Source organism: Mastigoproctus giganteus, chromosome 12 (assembly GCF_048544385.1).
Source record: "Mastigoproctus giganteus isolate SK-2022 chromosome 12, ASM4854438v1, whole genome shotgun sequence".
NCBI lineage: Eukaryota > Metazoa > Arthropoda > Arachnida > Uropygi > Thelyphonidae > Mastigoproctus > Mastigoproctus giganteus.
Genome location: NC_143586.1, coordinates 33044159 through 33067905, shown reverse-complemented (window position 1 = coordinate 33067905; position 23747 = coordinate 33044159). Strand labels below are relative to the sequence as shown.

Here is a 23747-nt window from a genome sequence, read left to right as displayed (position 1 = left end):
ACCAACTGTGTGGTACTACACTTAAGGTGGTAGAAAATGAAAAAGACCTGGGAGTAATTGTGCAGTCAGATATGAAGTTCTCTGAGCAATGCAGACAGGCTGCCAGGGCAGGTCATGGAGTTTTGTCAATGATATATAGGAATTTTGCTAGCAGGGAAAAGGAGGTGATTATCCCTCTGTATAAGGCAATGGTCAGGCCACGCCTTGAGTACTGCGTACAGGTCTGGAGACCTCATTTTAGGAAGGATGTAGATATACTTGAGCGGGTACAGAGAAGGGCAACAAGATTGGTGAGGGGAATGAAGGGATCCTCTTACCAAGAGAGGCTTAAGTTCTGCAAATTGCAGTATCTGAAGACTAGGCACCTGCGCGGTGATCTGATTGAGGTATATAAGGCCTTGAATGGATTGAGCACGCTGAATTCTGATGGGATCCTTCCGCTTGTTCAAATTACGAACCTAAGGGGGCATAAATTCAAATTAAGAAAAGACAGATGTAGAATAGATGTGCGGAAATTTGCCTTTACCCAGGGGGTGGTTAATTGCTGGAACAAACTTCCATCTGTCGTTGTGGAAGTTGATAGCTTGAATAAATTTAAGGAGGAACTGGACAGGCATTTGGAGGGAATGGTGTGATTTTTTTTTTTTTTTTGGCTGATGCTGCATAAGCTCATACATTTGCTTTCTTGCATCACATGCCACTACTACTATTACTACTATTACTTTAGAAAGAGTAGAAGTAATTGCAATGGGACGATAACTGGACGGGGGGGGGTTGTCACCCTTTTTAGGAACTGGCCGGATATGAGCAAATTTCTAAGCAGAAGGAAAACACCTTTGGAATAAGAAAGTGAAAAAAAGGCTGCAAAGAATCGGAGTAAGTTCGGGAGCACAGGTTTTGAGAACAAGTGGAGAAATACCATCGGGACCTGGAGCTTTCTTAGCATTAAGATTCATCAAAACCCTTCTGACATCCTTTTGACGGAAGACCACAGGAAGCATTGAATGGAGAGTGTTAGAAATGGTGGGAGGTGTTTTACCAAGATCTTTAATACATGAGTTGGAAGAAAAATGGGATGCTAGCAGGTCAGCTTTATCCTTGGCTGAAGTGACGACAGAACCATCGGGTTTGGAGAGAGGTGGAGCAGAGATGGGCAAAAGTTGCGGCCGATAGCTTTGGCTAGAGACCAGAATGCTCAGCTGCCATTAGAACAAGAAGCAAGTTTTCTACTTTTATCCTGTTCAAACTCCAGTTTGGGCTGATTAATAACTGCTTTACAATTGTTGCAAGCTTTGGTGTAGGCAGAAAATGAAACTGAAGAATTAGAAACAAGCCAATTACTATATGCAACGTTCTTCTCTTGAACAGCCTTAGCACATTTATTGGAAAACCAAGGTTTTGATAAAGAGCGAAATTTTAAAGTGGAGTGTGGGATAAAGGATTCCATTCTTGCAAGAATAATTTCACTGACACGATCTGAGCAAATGTTGACATCAGAGGTTTTGAAACAGTAATCCCACCAAGGAAAATAAGAAAAGAAATCTCGCAGGTCATCCCATTTTGCATTCTTGTAATGCCAAACAACACGAGCTTCGGAATAGCCATGAGATAAAGACTCCATTGGAGAAGAGACAATCACCAAGTTGTGATATGAAGTGCCTAAAGGACCTCTCACTTCGATCGTGTACTGAGAAGGGTTGTTTGTGAGAAAAAGATCAAGCGTGTTGGCTGTATGATAAGTATTGTCCGGTATTCTTGTAGGTAAACGAACAATCTGTGCAAGGTCATTAGTAATTGCAAAAGTCTCAGCATCTCGACCAGCTGGGTCGGTGTGACTAGAAAACAGAAGCCAGCTGGAGTTGTGAACATTAAAATCACCAAGGAAAATTACATCACTAATAGGAAAGTTGGACTGGAGAAAGTCAAGTTGCAAAGAGCTCGAAGTGATTAGTGGAGTTGGGAGAACAGTAGAGACAACAGATGAATTTGACAAAATGAGGTAGACGGATTTTAAGCCAGAGAAGATCGAAGAGAGGAGATTCCAAATTGCCAAGTCTCTGACAGGGAACATCAGAATGTACATATGCACAAGTACCACCTTTGAGGCGAAAGGAATCATACGGCGAATAATTTGGGCATCTGAGATGAGCTGTAGTTGAATCATCCGGTAACTGAGATTCTGTCAGAAAAAGTACATGGGGTTTGGCAGACTGTAAGTGGAAATGGACATCGTTGAGATTAGAAGAAAAAGTGTGTGTGGGGGGGGGGGAATGCTGTATGAAGTAATGAAATATTTGATATGGCGTACACATGGTAAGAATATACCCAAATCCTTGACATAACGTGGCCTCGACAATGCCCCCCGCATACACTACTCGGAATCCATCTAGTCACTAGCTGATCCGGAAGCCTCCTAGAGAGTTACCAATAGGTTCGGTCTGGTGTACTAACTAGCGGCCAGTCGGCGAACACCGTTTTAGAGCTGTACCCTCAAAATGTAAGGAATATTGGATCTCGCCACGATGTTCATCAATCCTTCAAAAGTCATCAATCATACTGCATTGATGGAAGAGATGGGGAAGGGTTGACCGGAACTTAGCTCTAGAGACTAAATATGGGTTCCACTACTTCAAGCCTCCAATAAGCAAAGTGGTGGTATTGCACCAGTTGATGAGAGTCATCTACCATCTAGTACTGCCATAGAGGGGCGGCATTCCTCCATGTGGTATGGGCGCCCACCTCGACCCCTGCTTACGTTGGTTCACACCTGGGTGGTCACCCACCATGTACTAATGCATGGAGGTTATACCCAGGATTACTAACAGTCCCACCATCGTGAAGGTGCATGCAGAGGATTTGGCTGTCACAGACCGTCCGGACTTCGCCGAAATTGGGTCCACTTGACTTGAATGTCACCCGAATATCAGTTCCATCAGCGTTTTAGACTCCCAGGTAGCAAGTACAGCTTGTCTGGCATATCTGAGAGAATGTCTGTGATATCCTTAAGGACCATGCGGACCTCAAGGATCTGTGCGAGCTCTGCAGTTAGCGCACAGATGGACAGCATACACAGCTGTTCTCAAGTGTTTCAAATGTTTGTCCTATGGTCGTTCACCCAAGAAAGCAAAGCCCACATAATTTTTTTTTGATGTAGATAAGAGCATGTCCAAAGATCTTTCCTGAAGGCATATCTGAATTGCATGCTGTAGCAGAAAAGACAGTGAAGTAAGGCTGAAATTCACTAAGAAATTAAATACCACAACAGAGCTCTTTCTATTCAGACATATTCTACATGTTAGCGAGAGAATTTTTCACAGACGGCCAGCACACGGGTTAAGGGCATACACAACTGTTCTTGAGTGTTTCAAATGCTTGGCTTATGGTCATTTAACCAAATCATGTACAAAAATCCCCCACCACCACAAATCTGCAAACGAAATGAAATAGGCACACCTATTTCAATATCTTTTCGGCAATTGGAGTAACTGGACAGCATTACAGAAATGAAAGCTCAGTTGGATCAGGAAAGGGGCAATCGTCCCCCTCCCCAAGAGCGTGAATAAATTGGAATGAATACAGTAGGGCCTCAACATCCGATGGTAATTCATTCTACAAAATCCATTGTATGTTGAAAAAAATGTAAGTTGAAACAAATAACACATTGATTTCCTGTAATTTGTTCCTGAACAATACATAAAATAGGTATTTCTTACAGGTTATACTTCATTCAAGTCTTTACCTTAGACTTGAAGCGCAAAGCTGATGAAATAAATGGTGGCGTAGTGGTAGTGGTGGGACTATATGAAGCGTCAGGTGTCTTTTCAGTCTTTTGCTTGACGTTGGACAGTTTCTTTGCGAAGAAATTGTCCAAAATTAAGAAAAGTGGTGATGAGTGGCAAAAATTTGAATTGAACAAAATCAAATTGTGATTCAAGAGATTGAACAAAATCAAATTGTGATTCAAGAGATTGAACAAAATAAAATTGTGATTCAAGAGATTGAACAAGTTTGGGATCATGGCCCCTCGCATTATCCAGCAGGAGCAGTTCCTACATAGGAAGTTTATTTTCCTCTTCACTGAAGGACAGAAAACTCCAAGCTCACATTCACTGAAGATATACAGTATCCTGTAACCCAGGTCTTCTTGTTACTGCGCCAAAACACTCCGAGCATGCCTTTGTCGACCTTTTGTTGTTTAAATACTCTGGGGGTGTTAGAGTGACACACGCACAAGCAAAGGCTTCAGCTTAAAATCTCAAGAGGCATTGGCACCCAATGGGAGAGTGAGCCTATGTTTCATAGGCTTATACCCAGGTAAACTAGCCTCATCCTTAGTGATGTACGTTCTGGGCATTCGCTTCCAAAAGAGGCCTGTTTCGCCAGTGTTAAAAACCTGCTGGGGAAAATAATCCTCCTGATCAACAAACTCTTGGAATTCAATTTCAGCTGCTTTTTTTTTTTTTTTTATCAGCACTGGATGCGTCCCCATGCCTTTCAACACTTTTGATATTCGCCCTTTTATTGAAGCGCTCGAACCAGCCTCTGCTGGCTTTAAAGTCTTCAAAGAGCACAGCACTGCAACTGGTTGATGGAGCCTTAAGTTTCAGATCGTCATAGATCTGAAACTTAAGGCTTCAGATCTATACTTAAACCTTCTCCCAACTCCTAGAAAAAACGATCTGGATCCGCTACTGGTAACATGTAACCAGCATAAGAAGCAGAGATGTGATGAACTTTCAATGATGCATGGTTATTCGTGCAAGGCAAGAAAATATGTCCATCTCTGAGGCAGTGCATCTAGCGAGCTCTTCATAACTTACTGCTGTGTGGTGTACAGTGCCTTGACTAAGGTGGAACATGCAGAACACTTGCCTTGGGCGTGAAAAAACCAGCTGTGCAGTCTTATTAGGCACGTTAGCCTAATACATGCATAAAGCGCCTATTGTTTTCTTCATAACTAGTGGATGGATTTTTTTAGAAAATTTTATATTTGGCTCTTTTAGAAAGTTTTGTCAACAAATCTTTTAATTATCTCATAACCGAATTTATATTTAAGAAATATAATTTATATGCACGTCGTCTGTTGCGTGTGCTAGTGGAAGCTCTTATTTAAAATAAGAGGACCGGAACAGAATATTAATAAAATTACTTTTTTTGTAGACTGCAAGTTTCACAAACAACTTCATGCAGTCACCTTAATGATGATGTCTCAGATAAGACATGAAATATTTGAAGCAGATTAACTTCTATCACGACAAATCAATGTCCCACACAAAATGCTATCTAAAAAAGGGCGGCTACATCTTTGTCTATAACGGCATTATCTGACCACCTCACCTGCTTTGTGTAGACACATGCCAAGCGTTGCACGCACGAAACGAAAGAAAAAACGTTTTCCAGCTACTGTAGTTTCGAAATACAGAACTTACCTTTACACTGAATGGACATGGTAGATGAAATCAATGAATGGAACACGTACTGTTTCTAGTGAAGGCTTTCATAAAAAGAAAGATTCCGAAGTTCTTGGAATGATCGAAGTCTACGCCACAACTTTATTCTTTTGAACCATTTCAAGACAAAAGTGAACTTTTGTCTTGCCACACTGACACAGTGCTTTTCCACGGATTAAGAAATATTCTCAGAATGGTAACTATAAAGACTACCAGCGGCTTAGCAATACATGGGTTTAAATTAATTATAAATAACTGCAAACTCTAGGATGAGTTCAGTGAACCTACAAATTGATTCACAGTGTAGTATTTGATACCTTTCTCTAGGAAGAGACGTACGGTGATGAGGACCTCAGATGTTAGAAGAAATATTCTACTAGAGTGATACAACGGAAGGGAGCACACGGAGAACTTTTCCCAAGCTCAAAAAAAAAAAAATAAATAAATAAAATAAAATAAAATAAAAATAATCAGGAGTGTAAAATCTATACAAAAAATACAGCTAGAAGCATTCTACAAGCTGAGTGAAAATATCTAATTATGGTACTAGTGGGGAAGGCATGTTTTTCATGTTTTTTTTTTTTTTTTTTTTATATATATGGGCCGACTGCATAATGAATAAGGCATTGAATATAAGGCAACAAAATTCGTTTCTGAAGCGCAAATTAATTTAGAATAAATATGCAGATACCTTCTGAACACAGGAATGTCCAGAAGCTCGGCAAGGAATAGGGTGGTTAATACATTTAAATATAAGAATGATATAGGCAAGTTTTTGTACATAATAATAAAAAAAAAGGAAAAAAAAAAAAAGAGTTTTTTCCAACTCAATATTTATTGAAAATTTTCTTTTTCTCTATGCAATAGAGCAGAATTTCTCCATGCAATAGAGCAGAATTATCCCCGTGGATAAATCAATCGCCCCCTGGGGGGCGTTTGAATTATCCACAGGGGCGTTAGGCATGACAGGGGGCGGATGGAGCACCATCAATGATTGGCCGTTACAAGGGTTTTATGGCTTATTTAAAAAAATGCTGTGCCAAATATTATTACTGTTCATTGTGTCATCTGCAATCTATCTGGCAAAATAGATGGAATCTTACCACAAAAGGGCAAGTCACCAAAAAATTTATACCCTATGTCAGTAGGGTATATCCTATCTCCCCGTCCTGGTTTTCCCCTGGCTTGCACACCACCTTCCTTCTTACCGGACACTGCTCCTTCAGAGGGAAACTCCACGAGCTGGGAATCTCCGACAACCCGAGCTGTAACTGCGGTCAGGAGGAAACCTGGGAACATCTTATCCATGACTGTGACAACTATGAGGACCTCAGATGTCAGCTATATACACGCAGCAACTCCTTGCTAAGAAACCGAGAAGAAATACTATTGCAAGAAGAAGATAATTACCGGGCTTTCACCGTCTTTGCCCGCGAACTCTTTGAAAGACAAAGATCCCTTCCACATCATCACTAACCTATGAAAACACAGACGTAACTACCTGAGATGACTGCGAAACTCTGAACCAGTGACCACCTGAAGTAGATACAACACAGGAATGTAACGAACTGGACCTGACTTCTGGACTTGGACCTCCACCGGACTAATGCAAAGACGAAGATTGCAACTTGCATTCGGACCTCCGAAGGACCCGAACACAAAGGTAAAGATTGCATCTTATGATGCCATACAGCCATATGGCGGCCCGGCTCTGTCTAGCCTGCTTTTTACTCCTCTTTCTCTAGCGGGGGGGAGGGGCCGGCCTGTGTCTCCTCTCCCTCCTGCCACCCCTCTTTCTCCTCTGGTGGGTCATGGGCATGTCCCACTATTTCAACAGGGGTCATCTTCCCTATAGACCCCTTACTTCCAATTTCCAACCCCCCAGTCTTCCACCTCCCCTCCCATCTCTTTCCACAGCGCCTACTCCACACGTACAAATTTAAAACACCAAAATTCATGCCCGACCTATTAGGAAATCTTATCACCTCCAGCGCTTATTCCTTATAGTCCCTCTAAGCAGCGTATAATATACCATCTGTGCCCAAGAGAAAAGAAGAATTTTTATTTTATTTATTTTTTTATTTTATTTAATTTTTTTTTAGGTCCTAGCCACTGAAATCTCAGGAAAATAGGTGGTAGGACCTGCCAGAGCAAACTTTAAGGGAACACCTGGCTGGCCTCCACGTGGCGGAGTACGTAAACGACAGGTCCCATCTGGGGCCTGGCGGCTAACAAGCCAGAGGAACAAGGGGCGCAACACATGACCCACACACTTTTAAACCTCTGGCCTTGACAGCGTACTGTCCTCGATACAAAGAACATACGCGGAGATGGTGTAAATCCCTGGTGCCGTTAGACCCAAAAATACTCTGTACTCTCTGTGTCAGCATTTAGTTGCGAAAAAACTTGGTGATCAACTGCACAATTCTCTACAAACTGTTATTACTGCTATAAACAAAATTAAAGCACATTCTTTGAATGATCGTATATTTCGAAAGCTTTGTGATCAAAACAGTGAAGATTTTGAACGATTTCTACTTCACTCCGAGGTTCGGTGACTGTCAAAAGGCAACTGTCTCAACAGATTTTATGAACTCTTTGATACTGTTGTCGAGTGTTTTGAAGATAGCAACGACCTTAGTAATGACCTCAAGAAAATGAAAACTGATATTGCTTATCTTGCAGATTTATTTACTAGATTCAACTCAATGAACTTACATTTACAAGGACAAGATGTAACTCTTATTAAGGCGAAAACTCAAATTTCAGCATTTATTTCAAAATTAAAGCTTTTTATGCGCAACGTAGGACGACGTGAATTGTATCAATTTCCAAATCTGTTGGAAATAGAGAAAAAGGAAAAAATAGCTGATGAAACTCTACTAACTTTTTGTAATCATCTAGAAATGTTGCACAGAGATAGGCAGGAAAGGTTCGAAGATCTCCTTAATTTGAAAATTGCAGATTGGGTTATAAATCCTTTTTTAAATAATGACGATAGTGAACGTTTTATAGAAGAAGAATTGATTAAGTTACAAAATGAAGTTGAACTGAAGCCCAAATTCATATCAGGAATTTTTGTTACAAAAGAAAATCCCTGACCATTATCCTGCATTGTGGGGAATTGTAAAAAAAATTACTTATTTCTTTTCCAGCATCATATCTAGTCGAAACCGGTTTCAGTGCTGTATCTTCAATTGCTGACAAAACAAAGAAATTGTCTGGATGTTGTTAAACGTGGCGATTTACGACTTCTACTTACAGATATTAAGCCTAATATTGATAAGCTAATAAATCTCCACCAAGCTCATCCATCGCATTAAATATTAAAATATAATTAACTATTTCCATTAATATCGCGACTTATTTATGTAATTAACTTTATAATTTTTATGACTTAATTTAAGTGACTATAACTGACTTTATTTATCTAGTTGTAATTTTTTACGAAGAAGGAATAAAAATTTATTTTATTTATTTAAATAGTTTTCTTTATAATTCACACACATACATGCAGCGCTGCATTTACGTTTTTGGAGGCAAACAGACAAATATTCATTTCAGTTATTTAGCTTCACTTTATATTGGTGGGCTAAAAAAAAAAGCCCTGGCGAGGGCTTTTTTTAGGGGCCGGTGATCCAAAAAAGTTTGAGAAGCACTGCAATAGAGTAACGGAAATTTCAACGCGAGTTCACCCATTAAATTGTTTTGGATTGGGTTCTGGAAGGACCCAATCCAAAAAAATAATGAATGCCTAATAAGGAAAATATCCCTCATTACACCATAACAGCCAATGGTACGATGAATTTAAACATGGCTAAAAATATACTAAAGACAATCAAAAGGTACAGATGAACCATCTGATACTGCCAATGTTAAAACAATTGCCGATGTAGAATCACTATTGGAAAGCAGGCCTTGGGCTTCGGGTTGCATACCACAAAACTTTCTAGAGACTAGCGGCAATTTTAAATCAGTTTGTCGCTAGAAAGTTTTATGGTAGAAAAACTAATTGTGAGGCTTATAAAGATTTCAAGGATTGCTAAAGAGGTGAGTATATCAACTGGCGACATTCGAAAGACCACCCATAAGCATTGATACACGTCTAAAGCAGTTACAAGATGAGAAAATTTATCTTTACATGATCGCAATATCGTGTTGTTGTCCACTGATCTTTTGCCTCTTTTCTATGCAAACTGACCTTATTGCTAGTAATGTTCCAAGTGGTAACACGTGGTTTCATCACTGGAACCCAGAGATAAAATTCTCTTTTAAACAACACAGCGTTACCCCCTCCAAAATAACTCATGCTCAACCATTAGTAGGCAAGTAATAGCACAGTTGGTAAGATCGCCGTCCTCCTCGCACAGGGTGGAAAAGATCCGAGTTCGAGTCCCGTCGATGACGGGAGGAATTTTTATGGGCCTTTTTCACAACGTGGCCGAGTTGGTCTCAGGTGAGGATAACGTGGTTTTTTCTCTTGAAAACTCTGGTTTTTCATCCAGCAAAGCTACCTCAGAACATACGCAATTTACAGACAATGCATAATGCTCCTAAAACCCTATTACAGCAACAATAGCGTTGTTCGGTACGCTATTGAAGAATATCGTTGTGAGCAGTAAATTACCCATGTACAAACTAAACTATTATATTAGGCCGCCCGAATATTTTTATTCATTTGCCATGTATTATGTACGTAAATTGCGTGTGTTTCTACCCACTGAACAGGCCAGTTGGCTCCACAGTAGCTATCACAAATAAACAATAAATTTAACATTAAAAAGGCCTTGGAATCCGGTATTCACGATAAATTTTAAGTTTATACTTTGGGACTGTGCGATGTCCCAAAATGTCCAACCCACTGTGAAACTCCAGCTGCTCTTGACACTATGTATGGCTTTTGTATGCAATCACAATGAATTTATAAACTCTTCTAGCTTTTTACTTTTCAGTCGGTCACTAGAAGACTGAACCTTGCCATTCAACTATTTTCTTATTGGTTTATCTCAAACCTTTTTAAAGAAAGAAAGTAAGAGATTCTTAAATGCTAAATTTAACAATGCCTCGAAAGCTAGTTAATAATTCTAATATAACCGATGACAAACAAGCCTAGTAATATATCACTACCTCTTCCACCGATAGTAAAAAAATAACTGGATACTTAAGCCCTCGCCGTCGCACAGTGGTATAATCGTCCTTAGCTTAGGTTCTAATCCCATTAATGACAGAGGAATTATGGGCTTTTTTTTTTCACAACGTAGCTGAGTTGGTAGGTCTCAGGCGAGGTTTTCATCTCTGCTAAGCTGTGGTCTTTCTTTCAGCAACGGGCAATCGATTAGGACATTCAGCGTGCAGTGAATAATATCTGAATTCAACCAACTCCAGAACTGTCCTATTTTAACCAGAAACACGCGTAAGGAATTGAAGAAATTGGGAACTGGCAGTCGCCCTGCTTATTCGGAAGTCACTTGTTTTAGAGAAACAATCATTGGTGCTGAGAATATCATGATTGGACAATGGAAGAAAGTCATGTAGTCAGAGGAATCACGATACACTGTTTTGCATCAATGGTAGTCAGAGAGTATGGCGAGAACCTCACAAAGCGACGGATTCTTTGCTTTGTTAAGACAACCTGAGCATCTGGAGGTGATATCATGGTATGGTGAATGTTTAGTTGGCAAAGACTGGGTCCGTTGATATCGGTGGAATGTCGAATGTTATCCAGGGAGTACTTGAATTTTGCAATGTTACACTTTCATCTCGAAGGTGATGGCCACTTTATAAATGAGAACATAACACGGATTTTCACCATCTTCCCTGGTCCCCACATTCACCTGATTTCAATCCTATTGAGAATGTGTGGGATATACTGAAAAGAGCTATTCGGCAACGAAGTCCTCTTTCTTCAACTTTGTCACGGCTACCTATATGTTGCTGGAAGATGGTTACAATCTGATCAAAACGCACTAAAACACCTTATAGAATCAATGCCGTGCCGCACACTTGCTGTCATTCGAAACAAAGGAGGCCTGCTTCAATACCGAATAAAGGTTTTTATTTTTTTTTGGATAGGGTATGAATTAAAAATGGAAATAATTGCTACAAAAGATCAACTGTAATAGAATGAAAACTCCTTCATCCATTTAAGACATGAAGAGACAATGTTTTTTCCGAAATGATATTCTTCTTCTCCTCCGCAACACAAGCAGTTTATATTGTATAGGGCTATAATGATAATGCATATTATGTATTATATGTATATAGTCCTATATACATATAATACATAATATGCATTATCTCTCTATACATTAAAAAAAGTTTTCCTCTTAGTGATACTCATTCGAGCCAATGGGAGAAGAGGGCGAGGCAGTTACGTCACTACAAATGCAATTAATTATTGACAACTGCCTCCATAACGTTTACTAACCTCGTGCACGTGCTTCACTGTCTAACATTTAATGTTCCATTGTAACGTTTTTGTATATTAATGAATATTGTATATTTGTAAATAGTTTAGTATTTTGTAACTATTTTAAATATTTTGTAAATATCTTAAATATTTGTATAGTTTGTAAATATTTAGTCCTGCTCTTTTTCGGATGCAACAATATTCCTCATGCATTATGGAACCCGAAGCAAAAGGCCTTTTCCTAAGTGACCTATGCGAAAGAAGGTAAATAATTACATACTGATGTTTATTCGACCTTGAAAATTCCGCGCACTACAAATGCACAGGTAAATAATTACATGGGTTATTTACTGATTAGATATCGATCAGTGCGTTTCGACAGGTGTATCTTTTACGTAGAAAAGATTTGACTTACTCCGTATACCTCTACATTTTACGTAGAAAAGCGTGCGCGGGGGTGGGCGAGCAGGGGGCGAACCCCCCTAGTATTTATTGAAACAAAAAATTTAATGAAAACAGTTAATAGTTGCTGCCTATGCTAAATCGATAAAAGCACAGTTCAGTCGCTAAATAATGAATCGTCAGACCAAGGATAATCGAATTTCGACATTACATTTTTATGAGTGCCACTTAAGTTCAATTACGTGGCTTGTAAAGGTCTGAATGTTTCATATAGAGCGTAATGAGAATGGTTATAATAATTCTATACTATATAATAATAAATAATTATTCTTTAAGCTTTCTCATTAAGTGTTCCTGGTATTGGACACACGCGATACAACCGCAAACGAACAACTTTCTTCAGTTCAAAAGAATTCATTTTTTAGAATATGTGTGTCTTAAAAATTGTTTTAAAAATACTTTAAAACAATTGTTATTCCTACATACACGCTTTTTTTTTTTCCATACATATCACATAGGCTATTCATATATTGTAACTGAAGCACTGGATATTATGTTGGCTGACGTGGCTGATTGGAGGAATGAATGGGCAATATGACAAATGCACAAAAACGAAATGTTTTCTCGGTTGGTGCACAAATGCCTTTGGTTTTTGAAGAAAGAGTTTATGTAATTTTTTTTTCATCAGTTTCAGGCCATGAATCGATCCTGAAAACACAGCTCACATATTATTGATCCTGAAAATACAACCCACACTGTGTATCTACGATACCTGTGTATGAGGGGTGTTTGAAAAGTTCGTGACCTGAGTATGAAGGGTTTATTTGAGGAATATAGTAACATGTTACTTTTCAACATAGTCCCCTATTTCAACTGAGTCAATACACTTTTGGCACCTATGCTGCAATGCGTTGATTCCAGCTGCAAAGAAAATTTTCTCTTAGACTTCCAGGAATGCATCCATTGCTACAATGACGTCACTGTCGGTGGGAAAATAGGTTGTAGCCAGGCATTTTTTTTTCCAAATTAGGAAATAGGTGAAAGTCCGATAGTGCCAGATCTGATGAATATTGATGTTTTCATGCAACCGCCTCGCAAGTTCTGCGTAATATGCCCCGTGACTGTCTGAAGTCAATCCAACTAGCAACGCTCTATCAGCACCCAAAAAAAAAAAAAAAAAAAAACCGATGTCATCACCTTGCCAGTAGAAGGAATCGAATTTTGTTTGTTTGGCAGGTGGAGAAGAGCTGTGTTTCCACTGTTTGGACTGATCCTTTGTCTCCGGCTGAAAGTGATGAACTCGTGTCTCATCCATGGTTACAAACCTTGAAAGGAAATCTGGATCTGCTTGAAAACGATGCAAATGTTCAATATCGAACAGTGTTGCGAACTGTCACTCGTCAATCATTCATCACCAGCTCATGCACACAGTCAATAACTTCTGGAGTAATGGACGTTGAGGGTCATCTTCCTGGCTCTCCCTCCCTCGTTTAAATTCTACTGCCCACTTCTTAACCATGAAAATAGGCAGGGGGCATGCTCCCCCAGTATTGTAACCATATCTATAAGAATTGCCTTTGACCTTAGTCCCTTGTATTTCCAAATACTGGATGACTGCACGGTGACTGAATTTGTCTATCTTTCTTCATTCGCACAACTTTCTTGACTTCAGGAGCTGCATCATTAAAAAAAAAAAAAAAAAAGTTATTGAAACTTCATGATACTTGGTGGTCACTGTTTGAAGTGTTATATATTAAGTACAGAAATTTTTAACACTATCCCTTTCATACTCAGGTCATGAACTTTTCAAACGCCCCTCGTACATAACACGTTTTGGTAAATTAAAGAAAAAATTAAACATCTGGTTAGAAATGAGAAATTTTTAAGATCGAGTATGACTGCTACGGGCTTCAATGATCTCACAGGATTCGTGGGATTAAATAAACAGTGGAGACTTGAATAATGGAGGAATCTAATTACAAGAGTTAAAATAAAAATTCGAAAAAAAAAAAAAAAAAAGAATAATAAAGGGGATTATATTACGCTATATTTTCTTGGATTGATGCCGAAATTTCCACTGACAACTTTTCAAAGATGAAGAGTGTTTGCTAAAGAAGTGTCATGTCAGATAAATATAAGTAATATAAAAATATATAAATGAATAAAAAAATATTCAGCGCTGGAGATCCAAAAGAAACGGATCCTATCATTCAAACAGTATGATGGATAAAGCAGCCATACCAAACATTCTGAAACATATCGGAACTTATTTATCTTAACTGAGAGTCTAATTGAAATCACTAAGCAAATGAGACCAAATTTTAATATGCACACTCATATGCAATCTTCGCAACATTGATTTGTTTGTTATTCTTCTCGTTTATTATTCAAAGAGGTGATTGATGTAACTCATGCAAGTAAAGCCAAAATATTTTGAAATCAAAAGTGCACGTTACCTGGCACAGAAGATTCAGAATTCCCAGATGCTCCTGTGGACTGAGATGCTGCACACCCCATTGCGAGTAGGTTTTCCTGGAACATCATTAAGAAAACGTGAACGTGGTTAAATTCGAAAAGTACGAACTGAGAATTAATGAAGCTGTATCATTAAAAATGTAAACTGATTTGTTCTATTCAAAACAGCAGAAGATGAGGAAAAGTAGTGGCAACGATACTTATAGAAAGTACTATTTATTTGCATATCTTTGATAATTAGGTTCTCCATGATGGCAGAAAATTATAATAAAGTAATGTGCCTCCCCACCCACATACACACTTGGAGGCGATAAATAGAGTTCACAAACCATGAAGCGCAAAACGGGGCGAGAGAGAGAGAGGGCTACTTGAATGTGAATCATCGGTACCCCAGCATAGGAGTCTGAAAATGTTATATAAATCTGGACCTTTTCACTATTCCAAATGTGTACAAGTGACCTTCCTGTGGCTTGCAACATACCTTGTGAAAGGGTGTACCCCAACAGGGACCTTTCATCTTGGGAAGCAGATCAGGGTCAAAAGGAGTCGTGTCAGTGGAACATTGCGGATGTTCCAGTGTTTCCCAATTCTACTAATTTAGAATGATCTCTTGTTTCCGGGTTTTTCGTCCAGCAAACAGAAAATCGACCTCAGAACACACACAATTTACAGACAATATACACGGAGCAACAAGGCCTTAGTCGCCGATGCTCCTAAAACAATAATCAATCAATCCTCGTTCCATTCGATGAAAATGTTGTGCAAAAACCCTTATCTGTTGTACCGTTCCAGATGCAGCCTTTCAAATTTGTACCGGTGCCACTGTTCCATCATTTTCATTACTCTTTGAAACATTGTATATATCCTTAGGATGTTCTTCAACATATACAGTCAAAAGCTGAGTTATGTATCAATCCTAGCGACTTTTATATGGGCCTGGCTTCGTTCCTGAGGACGGAAAGAGGCAACCGGAAGGAGGAAAATACTTATTGTATATATACGTATGTGTGTGCATTAATTACAAGAGTTGGGATGCCAAAGCATGGTGAATTTTTTCCAGAGCCAACCCTGTAACTTATGATAATACACATAATATTTTCATAAATATTCGAATTCCCACGAACTTTGAAAATTATAAACTGAGTATATCTGCTATCCCATTCGGTCCACAAAATATCAACCTTTTCGGTGATCGATCCAGTCGGTCCCTGCGTGCAATACTGCTTTAAGGTCTATCCCAACATCAACTCCAAGTTGTTGCCAACAGAAAGATAAAGACTTTGCACTTGCTGTTTACCAGTGGAGTCGATGAGAACGTGGTTCCTCATAAACACATTGTCACAACCAAGACGAAGATAACAGCCCATCCATAGACAGTCCCACATTATGCAATGCATCACCCCTCATGATATCAAGCCTAAGCCTCCCTAACACAACGTCATCACGCGACATCATACTTTGATCAATGGTTGCTATTCGTGCTTTTTTAAACATTCTTCAGAATGGCTTGAAAATACTACTTCAGTAGTATTTTCAAGCCATTATACTACTACTTCAGTAATACTATTCCTAACACTTCCGACTGACTAACCACAGCGTTATGTAAACATCTAGTACATTACAGCAATGTAAATTGTACTGGATATTCTACTGCATAAGATGCTTTATGCTTACACAACAATGTTGCTACTACTTTTCCCACAGTCCTCGTATAGACAACATCAAATTATAGCAAAGAACAATTTTGAAAACGTACAAGTACAGAAGAAAATTTTTCTATTTATATCTCTAGTCATTTCACTAAAATTATAACTAACCAAGAACATTTAAAAATATTTTTATGTTATTTACTATCTTGGTTACAAAATAGTAAATAACAAATAAATTGAGAACGGGATGTAAGTGTAAAATGTTAGCGAAGTAAAGCACAACAATGTTAACATAAACAACAACAGCCAATTAGTCGGAACATTACATTTCCATGTAAGGTCTTCTTGCACTTATGTTAGAAGCATGGTTCAACGTTCAAAGTTGTGAGTTGGACAACAGGTAGGAAGCTACTAACAGGGTCCAACTGTTCGGGCATCGTGATCCACTCGAACGCCAACTTTCTGTGTTGCTTATCCAGCTTCAGACAACCCAATGTTCCAACATATCAAATAATTAGATAATGTTGACTCACGAGTATTAAAGGCACTGCATACTTTTAGACACTCATTTCCTCACTGTTTTGTTTGCCAACTAACATTTACACACGTTTTTTTTATAGCACATTCAGATTCCTACGTTAGGGTGGTTATGCACTGCGAGTTTTCAGTTAAAGTCATCCATTCTTTCTAGGTGGGCAATTTTAATGACACAGTGTATTTAAACAACCAGAACGGTGTGAGCTTAATTTTGTTTCAATCAGACACTCCAGCTCAATTCAAGTACTGATCCTGGCATATATCACGGTTTTAGGCAGAGTATTTTTCGGCTTTCCCCCCTAACGCCGAATTCCTTGCTTTGGCATCGAGGCTATATTACTCGCTTTCCCCGTTCTCACTTTCCCCGTTCTCAACAGAGAGGGGTATAATTTTCCAAAGACCTTTTTCTTTACATTTTCTGTTTTGTTTTTTTTAAATATATAATTTCATCCCACAAAAAAAAAAAATAATAAAATAAAATAAATAATAAACAACAGAAATAAATAAATTTGCTTTTGAACATGGATGGACACAATCCATTATTTCAATTAGGGGAAAAATCATTCCATGATTTCTATTATACTTGACTATATGATATTTCCATAATCGAACGATTCAACTGATTATGAAAAATAATTTGATTATGCCCATCATTAAATTTGAACACATCAAATTTACAGATAGGAAATACTAGAGCCTCACGATGGCGGTAATCTGAAATAATCGAAACCCTTAATGATTCCTTTTTATCTCTCTCTCTCTCTCTCTCGGGGTAGTTCAAAAATGTTTTTTTGGCTGGTGCAGTATTAGGTATGAAGCCTTATGCTTCCATGCACCATATGGCTAATACTACTACTAATAATACTTCGTAGGTCCTCCTTTTGCCCTCAGTACAGCAGATATCCGACGTGGCATTGATTCAACAAGATGTCGGAAGAGTTTGGGAGGTAGGGCCAACCAAGCTGTGCATAATGCGGTCAGCAATGCAGGTGTGGAGGTGATTGGTGTATCCAGACGCCTTTCCATAGTGACCCACAAGTGCTCTATGGGATTGATATAGGGGGAGTTCGGAGGCCAATCGATATGCTGGAAGTCAGAACTGGGGTCCTCAAACCATTCCTGCACAGCAAGTGCCCGATGGCTTGGTGCATTGCCATCTTGGAAGACACCATCGCCATTCGGGAAAAAGTGTAACATAGTGGGGTGTACACAGTCAGCAAGCAGTTGACGATAGCGGAGACCAGTGATACATTGTTCCACATGCACCAGGGGTCCAAGTTCCTGCCAATGAAACATGCTCCACACCATACAACCACCTCCATCGGCCTGCACTTTTGACACTATGCATGATGGATGAAGAACCTCATGTTGTTTACGCCAAATCCGAACACCACCATCTACGGTGTGGAGTAAATAACGTGACGCATCCAACCAGCACACCTTCTTCCAGTCTTATAACGTCCAACTTGCATGCTCTTTGCACCAGGCGAGTCTTTTACGCCGATGAACCTTGGTTAGGAGAGGATGCCGTAGGGGTCGTCTGCTGGTATAGCCCATAAATGCGAGCGTGCGACGCATGGTCATTCCAGATATTGTTCCGGGTTGGCCCATGTTGTATTGGGTAGTCAACTCTTCAACAGTGCTACGCCTGTTCGACTCCTCGGACCCGGCGCTCACCTCTAACATCAACCTTTCGCTGACCTTTGCAGTTTTGCCGTCAGGTCGTTGTTTAACCATTTTTACGCCAGTCCTGGTACACTTTAACTACGGCGGCTTTCGACCACCACACCAGTTCAGCCTTTTGGAAATCGAGTCATCAGCTCGTCAGTACCCACAATCTGTCCTTTATCAAAGTCCGATAACCCCTTCCTTTTACCCATCACGCTCGAAATTTTACTACCTACTGAACCACTGACACCTTATCTATGCTACGTAGGTCGACTAACTCCGCTCTCGTACCTCACGTGGGCAACGGGTTGCATTCAGTTTTCATAAGGGTGGTCATAATTCAGTGATCACTCAGTGTATATTCGTTGTAATAACATCGCGTAAGTTGACTCAACCCAGGGCTTCTAGCTGTGAAGGTCTTGTACAACAGTCATGTTCATTCTTCTCGATGTGCAATAAAGAGTATTTTATTGTTCCGATATTTTAAAAGTAAAAATGATTCTCTTTGTAATAACAATGGCTGTCCGGAAGGAATTCTAAGAGAGATGTAAAGTCACAGTGTCAGAAACGATTATTAAAAAGATGTTATTTCGGTTCCGACAAGAATGTTTAAAGGAAATTTGCATTTCTTTTAATATTGAATTAAATTCCTCTTGGAAAATTTTAGAAAAAAAAATAATATACACTCTGCCCAAAAGTTTAGAATTACAACTTATGACAACAGTTTTAGATAATTTTTTTGAAATTAGCTATGACAATGTAAGGTTTAATGTATAAAAAAACAACACACTGCAAACTATATTAAGAATTATTTTATTAAGCATTGGAAAATTTACAGCAAAAATATTGAAATGATTAATATTAACCACTATACTGATATTTTCATCAAAATATCCGCCACGAGGTTTTATCACTGCGTTACACAGACGTGGCAGTCTGGAGATTAATTTTATAATAAAATCTTAATAATATTATCAGATTATATTATAATATTTTATAGCAGATAATATTATAATATTATCTGCCTTACACAGACGTGGCACTCCTGGAATGTTGTTGCGGCACCTTAGGATGCCGCAACAACATTCCAGGAGTGCCACCCGAATAATGAAATTCATCTGCCGTGCTGTCTTATGTCTGTAAATTGCGTGTGTTCTATGATTGATTTTTCTGTTTGGCTGAACGAAAACCCCCAATTTCTGGGGGAAAACCTTGCTATCTACGACTGAGATCGACTAACTAAGAGACGGAGTGAAAAAAACTCATTAAAGTTCCTCGCGTCATCGACGGGATTCGAACCCGAGCCTTATTCCCCCTGGTGTGGAGAGGACGGTAACGCTACAACTGTGTTACACGCGCAGACTGATGTTTAGGTAATGTAGAGTATATTTAGTGTCAAGCGGCACCAGGGTTTTTCCCCATCTCGGCGTTGCTTTCATTGTAGGTGTGCCAGTTCACTGGAAAGGCCAGAGATTTAAAAGTGTATGGATATTGTACTGCACCCCTGCTGAGGCAAGCCAGGTATACCAGCATTATAATTATTTACTCTGGCAGTTCTTCCTGCCACCTAATTTTCTGAGATGATGTTTATGTAGATGGTAGACATCAGAGTGGCCAGCACATGGATGACTGGACCCAGGGTATCCCAAAGCATGACACCATTACCACCAGCTTGTTTTTGTTCCACGGTGCATCCAGGCACCATCACTTCCCCAGGTAAACGACGCACACGTACCCGGCCGTCCACCTGGTACAATAGGAAACGTGATTCATCAGACCAGATGACCTTCTTCCAATCACTCAAGGTCCAGTTTCGATGTTTGCGTGCCCATTGTAGGCGTTGTCGCCGGTGAACCATGGTTAGCATAGGCACTCGGAGCGGCCTGCGGCTACGCAGCCCAATTTTCAGCAAAGTTCGATGTACTGTGTGTTGTGACACATTACTCCCGTCAACAGTATTCCAATTACCGGCGAGTTGCGCCACAGTCGCCCTTCTGTTGCCACGTACCATCCGGGAGAGCCTTCGCTCACCTCGAGCATCGATGACCCGTGGTCGTCCAACATCTCGCCGGCGGTTCGTGGGTTTTTCCTCCTGGGACCACTTTCGGTAGGTACTAACCACGGCTGACCGTGAGCATCCCGCCAGCTGTGCCGTTTCGGTTATGTTCTGACCCAGTCATCTGGCCATTACAATTTTACCCTTGTAAAACTTGCTTAAGTCCGCTGCCTTTCCCATCTCAAGAACAAGAGTAACACTGATTAAGGGAGCTCAGTATCAGGTGTTTTTTATACCGTGTTCCGACCCGCGCACGCGCCGTAGTTCACCTGCAGTTGCTTCGATTTGCATAACGACTCGCTGGTCATAATGTTTTGGCTCATCGGTGTATAATATTGATCATCTGCTGGGGAAAAAAAAAAAAAAAAAAACTGAACTTAAGGTAATTTACTTCAAAATAATTATCTTTAATTATTTTGAAGTAAATTATCATTCATTGCGTACGGCCACTGCAACCAATAGAGGTCACAATTCTATTTTATTGATTTTCATTGGTTAATACGAATCCTCCATTAATGGTTATGTACCTACGTACAGTTTTATTTTATTTTTATACTAGCATGTTTTCATTTGTTATTAGGTGCGGCAGGCCAATAATGAAATCAGAAAAATCCTAGTCGTTTATGAGAGTTTAACAACCTTTTCTGTTAGTACAGATCAACTATTATCACACCATAAGTAATCCACTTATTCTGCTGCCAAGTATCAAAATTACGCGGTCTCCTTTAGGTATGACCGTTCTACAGATTCATGACTTCTGAGAAGTTCCTGATCCAGCTTCAATGCGTCATTGTTATTTATCACAGAGCATATATTCATCTTTCTGCTAATGTGGTATCCATACGAAACGTGATGTGGATCTATGCTTTTTTTTACTACAAATTTTGAAAGCTCACCACTTTAACATGGCTCTCGAGACTTGCTCGACTTCGGAATTCTCGACAAGACTGTTGTTAAGGTAATTAAGAATTCTAAACGGTTAGTTTAATTAACCTTAATCTGCTAGCATGTCGTCTGACAGACACTACTTTTACATTTTTCTGTTATTTTTTTAAAATCTGGATCTCTCCCTACCAATGAGGGTTCTCTAATTGGTTATGCTCTACTTTCAGTTTTCATTTCGATGTACTATGAATTATGAGACAACGTTTTTGTTTGGCGTTTAACACACGTCAGATGAGCAAAAGCGTCTACCTTCCTTCTAGGCAACTCATATTCCAATGTGGTGTCCGTGAGACGCCAGTGACAGGTGCCTAATCTTGCCATAATGCTATGATTTCGCCCACTAAACGTGAAAAAATGACAAAAATACTGACGTTAACGTTTCGTCTGAGTTTCAATCTCTGAAGTGATCAATGACATTGAAAATTCTAAAAAGAAGAATAATTTAAAAAAAAAGCGATAAAAACTATTATTAGTGTCTTATTTATATTCGCTCTATATTTTTAAATTAAATTTAGCAAATCATAATTTTCACAGTTTTAAATTCAGCAAAAAAGTTATGGATTATTTATTTTTTTTTAATCCCCCAAAATCGGCCAGTGAACACACTTGTACAGACTTAATACACGAATTATTTATCTATTAGTTTGCAGATTTCTAAAACCATACAACTAGTGCATTATGACTAAAATATTAGTGTCTTATTTATATTCGCTCTATATTTTTAAATTAAATTTAGCAAATCATAATTTTCACAGTTTTAAATTCAGCAAAAAAGTTATGGATTATTTATTTTTTTTTAATCCCCCAAAATCGGCCAGTGAACACACTTGTACAGACTTAATACACGAATTATTTATCTATTAGTTTGCAGATTTCTAAAACCATACAACTAGTGCATTATGACTAAAAGAGTCGATGCATCGACCTTCCGAAATAGATTTATGATTTCTTCTTTTTTACCAGAAAATTTTCAGTAATTTAAGAATAACGTTAAGAATAAGAAGTTGAAAATGTGTGATTATATATTCACTCTTAACTAAGACAAAAAATAAATAAGTGAATAAAATTAAAATAAATATATAAATGCACTTACCGTAATGATACTTTCTGTATACTGTAATTAAATTGCCAAGTGACTTGTGTGAGAACACACTTGCGCTTCGTAAAGTGGAATTAGTTGACAAGCAATAATAAAATTCCTGGAATAATGTTCCTTAATTTTCTATTACTTAGTATTAGACAAGATAACAAATAACAAATCTCAATTGACTACACTTTCCTTCATGAAGTTGATATCACCATTAGACATTTGCCTATTCTCGAAGGGTGGCAAATTATGCTAAATATTTTCGTGATATTGTCACTTAATTATAACAAACTTATTGATAACTGAACTTACCACCATCTGTCTGGTCACTGACAGGAATGCACAACTGCTCGTTTTTCTATTTGCCAGTGTTGTCGCCTTTTTCCAACACAGCCACGCGGTTACCATGACGCCAATAGACGATTCGTAAACAGACACGCGTGGCACTGATGGTTTATCGAAAGTTTTATAAACCGATGTATCCCCCCCGAATCGGATATGGGAGGATCAGAACTAACACGGTGACCCAGAGACATAGATCGTTATGTATTTCCACGTGTGATGGATGGCTTATTTACGCTTGAAATGGGAATGTAGATTGTGGCGCCGCGTGATGGCAGTTTAAATCAAAAATTGATTCTCGTTTTGTTTTGAAGCAGCAGACGATACACGAGTACAGTAGTCGATATGGTGAAATATTTGTGTTATTATTATTATTAGCCATATGGTGCAAGGAAGCCTGAGGCTTAAGCCACACCAGCCAAAAAAAATTCCCGAGTTACCCTGAGAGAGAGAGAGAGAGAGAGAGAGAGAAGAGTCAGAAGTAGAAAGAAATCATCAAGAAAGAGAAGAATGACGATATCCAGCTCTGGACCCTGGACTCTTCATTATGACAAGCTTGCCATAATGAAATATATGAGCCGGTGAAAATTGGAGTAGTGTAAATCATCAGTTTAAAATAAACTTAAAAAAAAATTACTTACACCCATCTACATATTCTTGCATCTGACATATTCTACTTAATCTTGCGTTATTTTATTTTGGGAGTGAATTAAGTTCCAAGAGTGAC

At 38.9% G+C, this 23747-nt stretch overlaps 1 protein-coding gene across 1 annotated transcript in view; it reads right to left on the bottom strand.

Annotated features, from left to right (window-relative positions):
* LOC150076865 (uncharacterized) overlaps positions 1-22790 on the bottom strand; it is a 46403-nt gene extending 23613 nt beyond the window's left edge. Inside the window, exons 1-2 of the mRNA XM_090385706.1 lie at positions 22685-22790; positions 14718-14793 (exon numbers count right to left, since the gene is read on the bottom strand). Of these exons, the coding sequence (XP_090241832.1) occupies positions 14718-14778 (61 nt within the window). The 5' untranslated portion in view covers positions 14779-14793; positions 22685-22790. The remainder of the gene's footprint in view (positions 1-14717; positions 14794-22684) is intronic.
* Between the last annotated feature and the right edge of the window lie 957 nt (positions 22791-23747).